The sequence below is a fragment of the Alternaria triticimaculans genome (assembly GCF_023758025.1).
Source record: "Alternaria triticimaculans strain BMP 0046 chromosome Unknown scaffold_10, whole genome shotgun sequence".
In the NCBI taxonomy this organism is placed as follows: Eukaryota; Fungi; Ascomycota; class Dothideomycetes; order Pleosporales; family Pleosporaceae; genus Alternaria; species Alternaria triticimaculans.
The window spans coordinates 666,486-679,590 of record NW_026055967.1 but is presented as its reverse complement, the minus strand read 5'-3'; the positions used below and the strand labels follow the sequence as shown (position 1 = coordinate 679,590).

The 13,105-nt window shown below is 53.1% G+C and overlaps 5 protein-coding genes across 5 annotated transcripts; 2 read left to right on the top strand and 3 right to left on the bottom strand.

The window, feature by feature from the left end:
• Positions 1 to 1,595: 1,595 nt before the first annotated feature.
• J4E78_007096 (uncharacterized protein) lies at positions 1,596 to 3,100 on the top strand (the record flags this gene model as incomplete). The annotated part of the gene is made up of 3 exons (XM_049367704.1): positions 1,596 to 1,827; positions 1,878 to 1,949; positions 2,004 to 3,100. 3 exons carry the CDS (start codon positions 1,596 to 1,598, stop codon positions 3,098 to 3,100), a joined length of 1,401 nt encoding a protein of 466 aa, XP_049220674.1.
• Positions 3,101 to 3,233: 133 nt separating this feature from the next.
• Positions 3,234 to 3,933, bottom strand: J4E78_007095 (uncharacterized protein; the record flags this gene model as incomplete). The annotated part of the gene is made up of 2 exons (XM_049367703.1): positions 3,234 to 3,496; positions 3,597 to 3,933. The coding sequence occupies 2 exons, from the start codon at positions 3,931 to 3,933 to the stop codon at positions 3,234 to 3,236; spliced, it is 600 nt and encodes a 199-aa protein (XP_049220673.1).
• A 584-nt stretch (positions 3,934 to 4,517) lies between these two features.
• J4E78_007094 (uncharacterized protein) lies at positions 4,518 to 6,292 on the bottom strand (the record flags this gene model as incomplete). Its single annotated transcript, XM_049367702.1, has 6 exons — positions 4,518 to 4,943; positions 4,995 to 5,314; positions 5,365 to 5,769; positions 5,819 to 5,898; positions 5,944 to 6,128; positions 6,179 to 6,292. The coding sequence occupies 6 exons, from the start codon at positions 6,290 to 6,292 to the stop codon at positions 4,518 to 4,520; spliced, it is 1,530 nt and encodes a 509-aa protein (XP_049220672.1).
• Positions 6,293 to 9,856: 3,564 nt separating this feature from the next.
• MDH1 (Malate dehydrogenase, cytoplasmic) lies at positions 9,857 to 11,181 on the bottom strand (the record flags this gene model as incomplete). Its single annotated transcript, XM_049367701.1, has 6 exons — positions 9,857 to 10,447; positions 10,496 to 10,590; positions 10,638 to 10,746; positions 10,799 to 10,839; positions 10,889 to 11,006; positions 11,116 to 11,181. 6 exons carry the CDS (start codon positions 11,179 to 11,181, stop codon positions 9,857 to 9,859), a joined length of 1,020 nt encoding a protein of 339 aa, XP_049220671.1.
• Positions 11,182 to 11,678: 497 nt separating this feature from the next.
• J4E78_007092 (uncharacterized protein) lies at positions 11,679 to 12,888 on the top strand (the record flags this gene model as incomplete). Its single annotated transcript, XM_049367700.1, has 2 exons — positions 11,679 to 11,683; positions 11,784 to 12,888. 2 exons carry the CDS (start codon positions 11,679 to 11,681, stop codon positions 12,886 to 12,888), a joined length of 1,110 nt encoding a protein of 369 aa, XP_049220670.1.
• Positions 12,889 to 13,105: the final 217 nt, after the last annotated feature.

Sequence of the window (13,105 nt, the reverse complement as noted above, 5' to 3'; positions counted from 1 at the left end):
TGGTGCGATGACCCTCGGATCGAGACACATGGGCGTGGCGCGCTTAAGCGATGTCGTTCCTGCTTTCGGGACTACCCGTTTGCTGGTATTGGATGACACATTCCTCTGCCTACGAAAGCTGTCCAGGTGGCGATGCGGCAAGTAGGATCACGATGGTACAAATTTCCCAGAAGGCTATCGCATACAAGTGAGCTTAGTTTATGAACATGATGTGATGCTTTAGAGCTGGCGTGCGTATCGTTTGGGGCTTGATGGAAGGTGACGAGAATGGCGGAATCGAGTGTCGCAGGTGTTTTCGATGCCTAGGCAGAGTTCGAGCGGGTAGAGCACGGACTGGACGAGATCAGCTGCTCCGAGCGTTCTGACTTGTCGGTAATCTGACAGTTGAAGATCCCCATGTTAATCATGCGTCAAAGAACGATGGCTAACGGACGTCAGCCAACTTTGTTTCCTGTGTTGTGATGCGAGTGGATGGCAAAGCTGCCATTTTTCATCTGGAGTGGGGTGGGATAAAAGGCCCCGGATCGGCGTGAGTGATGAGGTAATCACCTAGGACCCTGATTTTGCCAACTGCCCCTTGTTTGGGTCTTCTCAGCAAACTGCGCCTTCCTTGGGCATGTGCGAGTGAGGCTGCTGTACCGTTCGACTAGACTCCTTAATCACACACTAAGCTACCTCTTCCCGCAATTACGTTGGGCCAGGCGCATTCTGCCGAGTTACGATGTTGAAATCAGTCCCCAAGCCGACAAACATATGAACACCATGCACGGCGAGATGCGCCTTAGCTTCACGGAAGGTAAGCCTCCATTGCGTTCATAACCAGTCAGTCGTATGGCCCGTCCTACATTCCCATACAACTACCATCGGGCAAAGATACGAATGGCCGAAAAGCGCCGTCAGATCGGCCGGACAGGCTTTCTCCCTGCACAGTAGTAAAGAATTAGATTTCCGTGGGTGTTGCGCGATAGACCCAACTGCTACCGAACGAAAAGCCTGGTTCAAAAGCCCACGTGCCGTGGGTAATATCGAGTCAAGCCGCTGCTACGGCGATTTCACAGCGCCATCACGGCGCTATGGTCTAACGGCCACACCGCTTGATTGGCTTCGAAAGCGGGAGTACTATACTAAGCTCAAACACGCTTTGAGAGCCGCCGAAGATGGGAATTCCCCAACATAGTTCGAGAGCGTTGGACTATGTTGCAACTCCAAAGCTTATTTGCCATCTATCTTTGGTGATAAGTCATCGGGGCCGCCGACCAGACTCCAGGGTCAGCCTGTCTCACCAGCCCATCGATCACTATTCACAATATGCATCTTTCTGCGTTATTGTCGGTCTTTTGTCTGGTCTTCACGTTTGGCCATGCCAGCGCGTCGGGTCCGGAACTCGATGCAAGGGGATTAGGCATTGCGGACATCCCCGCTTGCGGAGTACGTGCCCAACTACACTGTCCGATATCATTGTTAACAATACATAGCTTGTATGCATGATTGCTATTATCCCAAAAGCTGGCTGCACCCTGGATGATACTGAATGTGTCTGTGGCAACGATCGGATTGCGGCAGACGTGCCAGCATGTATGCTTGCAAATTGTACTATGCAAGAAAGTCTGGACACTGCCAGAGTACAAGCTGTTCTTTGCGACTTGTCCGACGAATCGCAACGCCTCGACATGTTCATGTGGACTGGTGTCATCTACTCCATGGCCGTGGTGTTTGTTGTTCTACGAATCGTCGGCAAGTTAGTAAATAAGAGGCTAGCAATGGACGACTATATCGTCGTCTTTGCTCTGGTGTTATGCGCAGTACCCGCAGGATGCACCTTGGCCAGTAAGTAAAAGGTCTGCGAGCTGCCATCTACTGTAACTAACGCAATATAGTGACGGAACGTGGCTTCGGCGAGCACTTGTGGAATCTTGAAGACGGGGCACTGTCGCCAATTCTCCGCTACTGTATGAAGCATCCATACCTTGCGATATCGCTATCGGCATGCTAACACAAAGCAGTCTACATTTCTTGGTCGACATATATCGCCGTGCTGGGCCTCATCAAGCTTTCTCTCATCGCCTTCTACCTCGAGATCTTCCAAACGAAAAGCTTCCGCATCACCGCTTACATCTTCGGAGCTGGCATCATCATCAACTCGACCGTTATCGTCTTCCTGACAATCTTCATATGCACTCCAGTTGAATCCTTCTGGAACCGAGACATCAAGGGGCAGTGTCTGGACATACAAGCAGTACCGATGGCAAACTCTATCAGCGCTATCGTGCAGGACATCCTCCTGCTAATCCTACCTTTGTTCTTCATCCGCAACTTACAGATGAGGCGCTATAAGAAGGTCGCCGTTTGCTTCATGTTCGCCATCGGAACTTTCGGATGCATTGCGACTATCATCCGCCTATTCGTCTTACTCACGTTTAAGATCTCTGTGGACCCTACCTGGGACTACGTGAAGGTCACCGTCTGGACGGAGTTGGAACTTGCGGCAGGTTTTGCCTGCGTATCGCTACCATCCATTCGGATACTGGTGGTCAGGATGCTGCCCAAGAACGTTATTGAGTTCTTTACCGAGATCACTCAGTCCTCGAAACAAAAGAACTCGGACCCAAAGAACGTGCACGCGCATGCCGCCCCAGTGGAACAACCCGGGAAGAAAGAGTGGCGCAAGCCTGCGGGTTGGGATTGGGTCTCGCTGGGTGCTGAAGAGAGTGATTCTCCACTAGCCACCAGGAAGAGTATGGCCAGTGGTCGATGGCCTTGGGTTGCGACATCACCCCTGACCTCACGCTTCTCGACACATCCGCGCGGCGGTTCTCGCCTCCTCAGCTCAGCGATGAGCAATCATAGCGATACCGACACTCGGATCCGGGCTTGGTCAGCAAAGGAGAATGAAGCTCAGAAAAACGCTATGGAGCTACGCGAGGTACCACAACATGAGATTAAAGTCGGAGACGTACGTGTGGACATTGCAAACGAAGTCACGGCGTTACCCAAGATTGGATGTCTCCCCGAGCGATCGTACTCTCATGAGCATGAACGTACAAGAGGGTCCAAGTGGTTATTCAAGAAGCAGAAGCGGAGCCAACACGAGCCTGTATGATCAAGACGCTAGATGCTTTTTATATTCAAAAACCGTCATGCTGCGTTTGCAACAGAGTGCCACCTCCTCTCAACCCCCATCCTCCAGCGCCATTGTAACTCGTACGCTAAGCAAGAACCGTCATTTTGTCCCTCTACACTATCAAAAGCGTAGTATTGACGGCATCTTCCTGCCTCTGTTTATCCGACCGGATCCACGCGACGCCGAGTGCGAACAGGAGATCCATTCCTGGCGCGACATGCACAACGAAGGTGGCATGCATATGCGCCCACTTCGCGTGTCGAGAGATGGTCATGACCGGATTGCCGTTGACAACGAGGCCCTTCTCCTCACCGGCAACTTTGCGTTCGAACTCGATTTTCTGGTTCTCGACGTATATGTCGTGGACGGTGATGTCTAAGAGGGGTGTGTGTTAGTTCGAGGAAGAGGCGGACAGGTAGAGAGGAGATGATCGCAATGGGAAGCACGCAGGGGAATGAGCGAAGAGGAGACATACTGTAGCTAGGCACCCTCCAACCAGCCTTCAACTCCAGATCCCACAACGGCTTCGCATCCGCGCTCCTCACTGCCTTGTACTCTGCACTGGGCCTTGCGAGCGTGTGTCTATGGACGTTGATGCGCATAGCCTCCTGTCCATCCATCGTCATGAACTTGACGATGTTCCTTTCTTCCTCCAATATCTTCAGGAACGGTTCTCCAGCGTTTTCCTCAGACGTGCAGTAGCTGACAAGGCTTTGGGCTTTCTTCGTGGGTACGCCTTCGGTCTTCATGACGAAGGCTTCGTGTTTCTGGGCTGTCCAGTTGGGCACCATGATGAGGCCGGGAAGCGGCATTGGGGGAAGGGTTGGAGCCATTGTAGGGGGATTTTGGTACAGTCAGAATGTTGCGGACTGATCGAGCGGATAGTAAGGTCTGAGTACAGCTATCACATCTCGCTCGCCCTGATACTCCTTCGACTTATACGACGAAGCTGTCAGCTTGTGACGTCGTCCCGTCAGGCTCAGTGTAACGTAAGTAAACAACTTACAGTTGGTCATCGCCGACCAATCAGCAGCCCCCGGATGTTTTCTAAGCCATACAAGCTCACCGCCAAGACGTTGTTCATTGTTGTTTGTCGGCCTTAAATCCTCCCATCACACTGCAATGCAATTAAATGCAGGTGCGCGGCGTAGTTGGTCGAGAACGTGATGAGGGAATTGGAGATCTTTCCCTGCGCCGGATGGCTGCTCATGCGGGGCGTTGACGCACAGGCATGTTACATTACCACGAACAGCACCGGCGTCGCATACTAAGATTCATGGAGGGTTGTTACGTATGAATGGACCGACTTGGAGCAAGTTCTGTGTCCAAGAGAAGTACATCGAGTCATAACGTCATATCCAACGACATATGTAGTGCTGCCCGCCCCGACTATGATCTACTCATACCTAATCACCGGCATCTTGAAAGTCCTATGCCCACTAATGAACCAATGGGCCAAAGCCCCGATCACGACCGCACCAAAGATGGGTCCCGCGTAGTTCATGTTGTCTCGTGTGACTGGCAAAATCTGAGGGAACGGCATCCAAAGTACCACGAAGACCAGATAGCACAGCGCGAACATGTTGACGGGTATACCGACAGGACCGAGCTTAAATGGCCCATAAGGTGGAGGTGGGCCTCTGATTTTGCGCAGGAGGATGAACAAAATCGGGAAGAAGTACGATACGTGCAACGCGAGGGCTTGGAGTGAGATGAGCGCATTGAAGGCGGTCGCGCTGGCGATATAGATGAGAGAGAGACATGTTACGATGGTTCCAACGAGGAGAAGCGCGTTGACGGGGAGTTTGAGTGTGGGATGCACCTAAGTTTGTCAGCTAATGCAATGATACAAGAGCTCGTAAAGGCCACCTACGTAAGAGAAGAAGTCGGAGAACGGCAGACCATTGTCGCGTGCGAATACCCAAATAAGTCTTGAGACGGACGCAAATATGTTGAAGAGGGCGAAAAAGATCATGAGGGCTATGAGTGCGGTGAGGACATTAGCTGCCACTGAAGAACCAGTGATGTTGTAAATAACCCATAGGATTGGAAGCGGGGTGGCGACGATAACGTCGAGAGGGCCCATGTAGAAGAGAACGATAGTAGCAAAGACGATCAGCATCGCCGAGTTCGCGACAGAGGTAATTATGATACTGCGTGGCACGCGCGTGCGCACCTTCTTCACCTCGTCACCTTCACATCCAGTCAGTAGATGAGCACTGTGTGCAAACTCGTAGACGTACACATGTGCAGAACACTGTCTGCTCCAACAACGGCGAAACTCATGCTTAAAAGTCCAAGACCCCAAGAAACGCCCTTGTTGTTCCATCCTGACTCTTCCCATGTCAGTGTCCTGAAGACGAAGTCCGGGTCGCTGCGCGGTCCAAACGCGACGAAGACGGCGATTATTACAATGAAGAGGCAGACGTGAAGTATGCCACCAGTGGTTTCGAACGCGTCGAGAAGCTTGCGAAACCAGAGATTCGAGATAAAGGGAACTATCATGAGCGCGACCATGATGAGGCTGGTGTGCCATCGTTCAGGAACGTAGTTCTCGTTGTTGAAGATCGCCAGTGACGTGATGATGTTGGCTAGTATGGAAGGCGGTCCACTGCAAGCAAAGCACCAGGCACCGACTGTAATCCATCCTATTGCCGATGTGAGTTATGATCGATGTCGGTGAGTATGTTGACCTACCTTGCAGTAGACCCCAGAAGCGAGGTGCAGCAGGAGCGAGATTCGCTGACCAGCGGTACTGAGCACCGACTGTTGGGTCTCTGTCAAGCTGTTAAAAGATTCCAGGACGGATGCTCGGTACATACATTGAAGCCAACTCAGCCAGTGAGAATCCAACGGCACAGGCGCCGATGCCAGCCAGGATAGAGCCATAGAAGATGGATGCGGGACCGCCGTTGGTCAATGCGAACTGGAATGTCACTGCAAACGACTCCCAAGAAGCGAGAATGATCACAGCAAAGTTGATTACAGCTGAGAGGTTGATATAACGCTGCTCTAGTCAGTACGCTGCTTTGCTGAAGCGGCTCAAGTGATGCTCACCTCGAGCTGATATGGTGATCGCCCCACTCCCGAAGGCCCAGCCGGCGTATTTACCGCCGTCTTCTCGCCCTGACCAGATTCTTGATCCAGAACATCGAGTTCAGCATCTGCCATGTGATTATCGAGTTCCATGCCGGCGCAAGAGGTCCCAAGGCAATGGCCGGTGGGTGACGTGCGGGATGGCAAAGTCAAGTGAGTTTGCAAGATGCAGCGATCCTACCAGTGCCCTGGAGAAGTACGATACGACCAGGGAGCTGCGGACCGCGCTGCGTGAGAAGCTCTGGAAGTTGGCAGCTCTTCTACTGGCTCTTCTGGCTAAATGAAACACGAAAAGGCGCCCGACATCGTATGCAGTGTCTCTATCAAGCGCTGCAAACCACACTGCCGTATGCAAGTCCGTTCTTACGGCCAGCAGCGTCCAAGGGTCATGTTTCCGGGGCGTTCCGCTGCATGCAAATGGTTAGATCCAATGCACCAACCGCCTCGTAAAGTTACAGTGCTGTCGTTCGTCGCATGGGTGATATTTCGATGGCCGCTCCATCAAATAAGCTCGCGCTGTCCGGTACCGTCCACACGGTAGCCGGCGCCACTAAGGGCAGTTTATCGTCGTTACGCGTAACATGAGGCGGGGTTTGAGCTCGAAACTCCCGGCTTGGAGTCTTTTGACCAAGCGATCGACGCAGGATTGAACGAACCGTTCCGCTTCCTGATGGAGTGTGAAGCCGAGACTTGGTAGTTCACCGTCCAGGCCGCCATCGTTCAAAAGGACGGAAAGCCGTACTTTCAGACGTTGTTCGAGCTGACTTTAATGCAGCAGATGATTCAGCGAGCTGCAGCTTGAAGAGGTGCAGCGGATGAACATGAACATTACGGAGAACGGACTAGCGGCCGGGCAGGTGCACAGACAGTAAGCATGCGGCAGACTCAAGGGCCGCGAAAACACACGAATGAGACCCTGACATGCTTCGAAGACTCAAGCTTGGGCCATGGTTGGGTTGTTTGGCCCCAGATGCGTACCCAAGACAAGACGTATCTGGATGCGCAGCTGAGAGTCGGTGCGATGAGTGTAAGGCCGAGCCGTGTGGAATGATGCTTCAACGTCAACCATAAGCTGCACGCTTCCCGAATGAGAATGTCATTCAGTTTTCCTTTGTTGCTGCTTTTTTTTTTTTTGAATTTCTACAATGAGTTCCGCAGGTTCGGAGGAAGGTCGTAGCAATGGGGTGTCAACAAGGAGCGGTTTCGTCCATGTCTCCACTTACTCATGGACTATCATAACGGTGGGCGTGTTGGTCGGACGATTTGCGCAGGGTCACAACCACAAAATCGAATTCGGTCTCGACGATGTGGCAGTCGTTGCAGCCACAGTATGTATCTCGCTTCCATGGATGCAAGTGATACTAAACATTTCTTAGGTTGTATATCTAGGCGCGACTGTCAGCTGGCAGTTTGCTATCGACGGGAGCCTAGGGAAGGACTTGGATGGCTTGAGTGGTAAGGAGCTGACTCTGCTCTTCAAGGTTACTAGCTCCAATGCCATCAGGTGGCTACCGCTAATCAGAGCTGCAGGCGATCTATGTTGCTGGAATACTTAGTATCATTGCAATGGCGCTCGCGAAACTGTCCTCGGCTTTGCTCATCGAGCGCATATTCCCACAATCCCGAAGAGCAAAGGTGGCCCTGTTCGGAAGCATTGCGCTCTTTGCTATATTCTCGACCTTTGCGGTGGCGTTCCAATGTGGGATTCCGCGGTGGACTATGCATGCACTGCAATGTGGAAACGGCGGTCTTTCAACCGCAGCCACCGCGATCAATATTGCTACAGACCTTCTTTTGGCTTTTTGGATCGTTCCGACCTTCTGGAAGATGTCTCTGGACAAAGAGAAAAGCATCGCAGTGACGATGCTCTTTGGTGTCCGAGCAATGTGAGTTCGCCAGCCACGTTTTTGCACTTCCTGGTCTTGACTTTATAGTGTTGCCATCGTTGCTGGAGGTCAGATATGGGCGACGTTGAGGGTGGTTTCCAGTCCAAACCCCACACGTGAGTGAGCTTGACACGAACCGAGCAGCGTAGACCTAATGGACGCAGATGATGCAGCTGAGTTTGTCGTCTTTACCCAGTACGTTCGGATTGATCAATGTCTTTCGAAAACTGACCACTTCAGATCTGTATCCAGCCTCTCCTTGATCTCGGCGAGCGTTCCGCGCATCAGGCGCCTCCTCGGCGTCGGCGGCAGCGGCATTGTCTATCCCGAAATCCAGGAGACAGAACTCTCCGACGCCCACGGATCTTTGAGTCGACAGGAGACAGGCAGTACAGGGCCGAAGCTGGTGCCCCCTAACACCGGATATAGCACGGTTACCGTGTCAGCGGAGGGGGCAAGGGAGGAAAAGAAGAAACCGTGTAGGTGTAGGCTCACCGACTGGCAGACGCGCACGATGGGAGTCTCTACCGACGACGACGCAAGCACGTCGAGCCTAGTCGATGCAGACAAACAAGATGGTGTGATGATGCAACGGGACGTGATCGTGTTCGTGAGGATCAGAAGTCTCGGAATGCGCGATGACGTAGTGTCGCTGCTCTGAACCTGGATTCATGACCGAAGGATGCCCAGGCGTTGCTGAGAGCACGACACGCTGTATCGAGCCGAACAGTTAGATTAGCCGACGTTGAAGAGGAAGCTGCCGTCTAATACGCGTCTTAGTCGCGGTCCTGCTGGCGCAACTAAGCGCAAAGTGATATTGCGTAAACAGTACCGCGACTAAGACGCGTACCGGATGGCACCTTCCTCTTCACCCTATCTGGACGCCCCACACCCCCACAACGCGATGCCGAGATTCTCGCCAGCCACACTTCTCAGCATCGCTGTGCAATCAAGATGGTTTCGCGTTCGAGTCGCGCAAGCCGCTACGGAACTACACCGGCCGCCCATCTCAAACACGATCACTTACTTTCCTCACAAACAAATCTCCTCTGTCCTCTAAGAAGCGCTACATCCTAGGATCTGAGAAACAGCCATCGATGGTATATATGGACATGACATGGTCACAAGAACAGACTCCGCACAGAAGTTGACGAGATTTGGAATGTCTGCACGAATCTTTGGACCCAGGGAAGAGATTCAGAATGGCGAGCATAGACAGGCGCCGTATCATGGACATTATCTCACCAAGTAGATCCTAGCAGAGAACGACCCCGGTCAATACCTCAAGCCAAGCCTCATCTGGAAGCAATCTGATCCGTGGAGGTAGCTAGCGCTTATCACTTACATTCTTCCACCCACGAGACGCGTAGTGGTGTCTCGTGGAGGGTAGAGGTGAAGGATATTCTACCACAATCAATGGCTTCCGATGTTGCTTGATCGGGTAACGTCTGGCTCAAGATCAGACGAAATACAATATATTCAGCAGTCCGGACAAGGCGCGTTAAGGCCGATGTGCCTGGCGCTCTTTTCTCCCAACCTAACTTACGCGATATTGGAGTTGGCAAATTATCATGGGTGGGACTTGGAATCATGTTGGTATATGTACAGAATCGTCGTGAACAACCAACTGGAGAAGCGTAAGAGTTGATTTTGGCATGCTAAGGTACAGATCAAAGTTCATGACATCAGAACTAAACCCAGCCCAGAGCTCACGTCATTATTGTTGTACACACTCATAATTCTATTGTAGAATTTATGGGTTCTGCTTGACCCACTCAACACCCTTCTTGATGTTCTTGGCGAGATCAGCGACGCAGGCGTCGAGGAGCTTCTGCTCGTGGTCGGTGATCTTGCCAACGGGGTGGATCTTCTCAACACCGTTGGGGCCGAGCTCGACGTTGGTGGAGAAGTACTCGCAGCCCTGGTCCTTGAAGAGAGGAGAGTCGACAAAGGTGGGCTCGATGACGTTCTTCTGGCCTTGGGCAGCCTTGAGGAGCGACTCGGCGAAGCGGGCACCGGCCATGGCCATGGAGAGAGTGGCAGAGCCAGCTCCGTCCTTGGCCTGGACAACCTCGTCACCACCGAACTGGACGCGCTTGATGTACTCGGCGAGCTGCTCGCCCTCGAGGTTGTATCCGGACTGGGACAGGAGGGGAACGATGGTAGCGCCGGAGTGGCCACCGATGACGGTGATGTTCTCGGTGGCGGGGTCGGTGTTCTTGAGTTGCGAGATGAAGCGCGAGGCACGGACAACGTCGAGGGTGGTGACACCGAAGAGGCGCTTGGGGTTGTAGACGCCCTTGGACTTGAAGACCTCGGCGGTGATGGGGACGGTGGAGTTGACCTAGATGGATTAGACTATGCTCTATCGAGTCGTAATTGTATAACGTACGGGGTTGGAGATGATCAAGATGTTGGCCTCGGGGGCGTGGTCGGCGCAGGCCTTGGCCAAGTCGCGGACGATGGAGGCGTTGGTGTTGAACAAGTCTGCCCGTGTTAGACGTGTCGGCAGTATCAGTGACTTCTATGCTCACCATCACGGGTCATGCCGGGCTTGCGGGGAACACCAGCGGGGATGACGACGATCTCAGCACCCTTGAGGGCGTCGGCGAGACCTGAGGGAGTGGCCTCATGACCGGTAACCTTGTCGAGTATCAGTAGATGGTTCGCGTATGGCTTCGGAGGGTTGGCGTACCTCGCTCTTGGTATTGATGTGGCCAATGTCGGCAGCGACACCTGTATGAAGTCAGAATTGAATATCGTGTATGCAATTGAGCGAGCTTACCGGGAGCTAGACGGATGTCGTAGAGGGAGAGCTTGCTAACCCTGGGGTTGAGCTTGAGCAGCAGGGACAATGGCTGACCAATACCACCAGCGGCGCCGAGAACGGTGACCTTGGAGTTCTACAGTGCATGCAGTTAGCATCTCGTGCTTGGATTGTCCCAATGGCGCTGCATTGAAGCATTGAACCGCCCCACCACAAAACATCGCGGGTTCCGGGAATAGGCCTACCTGGCGGGCCGAGGCCGAGAAGCAGCGGCGCTGGGCCTGGAAGAAAGCTTGCCTGGCAGCGAACATGATGTCTGTGGGAGGCGTTGAGGAGATGGAGACTGGGTTGGACGGGTGGAGAGGTGGTGGTGCAGGAATGCTGCGGAGGTTTTGCGAATCTTGACGGTCAGTGCTTCTTCGGCTGGGCGTCGGAGCTACGGCTGACAGCCGCTCGCAGACCTCTCCCCTCCCGCCATGCTTAATCCCAAGTCTACCACAACTGCATTCACATGCGCTAGCACCATGTGCATTCTCATTTCGCGCTCGTTCACTCGTTTGAACATACCGACAGCTGCGTCTATGTGCCCGGATACTTTCACCACTCACAGCCACATGCATCGCATCGCTTAAGCTTACTCCAATCGCAGTCCATCGCGAGTCCTCCGTAACACTATACGCTGTCGCTGTATGCCTTACCACGCTACCAGACCAATGGCATTCCGTAGCGGTGAGTCGAAGAAGCTAAAAGTGATGTGTCGTAGAATAGTCCCGAGTTAAAGCCACGCCTTGACTCACTGTGGCAGTGCATGTGGTAAGTACACTATATACTGCTTCCTGGAAACTCGACCTCCAGCACCATCAGTCGACAACTGCAATAACGTGACTATCGTGGCTTCCTTAGTTACAGAAAGCACGGACCTACGCGGAATCCTTGAGAACGCAATGGCTACCACACATCAAGCCGAATCTTCAGTTCCCGAACTCCAAGCAGCATTTGGTTCAATACTCCTCGCCCGCCCAACACCAGCAGCGCCTACTCCTGCAGAGCCACACTCCTATATCGTGGGACGCGGTTGTTCTGGCAGAGGCATCCCCCCGTGGTCTCTGGACAGGGTTCAGCTACCCAAGTGGACCGGCGCATTCAAGCTGTTCGACTTCCCACGCGAACTTCGAGACAGAATCTTCCACTACGTTGTCTACCGCCCAGAAGGCATATACTACAATGCGCACCGCAATCCAGATCTGAAGGATATCGGGCCGTGCGAAGACGCTATCAACCTTTTCCTCGTTTCCAGACAGGTCTACCATGAGGCGATGCAAGCATTTGGGCGCTCCAACACTATTGCGCTATCTGCCAAGTACAGCCCACGAGAAGGACTTCACAAGCCACTCAGCGGCTTGCTTCGTCTGTTCCCTGACCGTGCTGCTGCTACGGCAACGAAGATAAGGCACCTGTACCATGATACGGTACCCCGACCGTATGGAAGGTACGGCATAGCGCCGAGCCATAACAGTCTGTTCGATGGAGGCGATGGTACCGGTCATTTCCGCAAGCGTCAGCAACCTGGAGAGACTTTCCTGGAGATATTGCGGGATGCGCATACCCTCACGCAGCACTTCCCTAAGCTGAGCACCTTCGAAGCGGCTTGGGAGGTCGGCCCTGGTTTTTACGAGTACCCGATACCAGAATGTGTTGTGCGTGACATCGCGACATTCTTATACAAAGGCGGCAGCCATGAAGAGGCTGTAGATATGTGGTTGCATCTCATGAGGGGCTGGGTGCAGGGGGCTAACGTGGTTCCGCTGGCATGCGTCTGGTTTGAGTGCCGAGGATTCGGTGCTGATGGATTCGGTGAGGACATGGATGAAGCTGCGAATGAAGCGTATCAGAAAGTGGTGAAGGAGTTGAAGAATAGGGAGGACATTGAGGCTAGTGGGGCGCTGTGGCTCGAAGAGATGGAGGAAGCGAGCAGGAGCAGGAAGAAGAAGGGCAAGGGAAAGACGGCGCGGAAGTGAACGCCGTCGATACAGACAGGAGCCTGGCTCACTGAAACCAATTGCTAGAACCTATAGAGCAAAGCATGTGTCATACTGATTTCCCAGTGACATCAGCGGGAGTGAGAAAGCAACAGGCGATGTCGTTCGAATTCCTTCATCCAAGTCACTTATCAACAACCTCCACTCCTGTAGAGGACATGTTGTTCTCTACTCCACGTACGCTAGGGTAAATCGG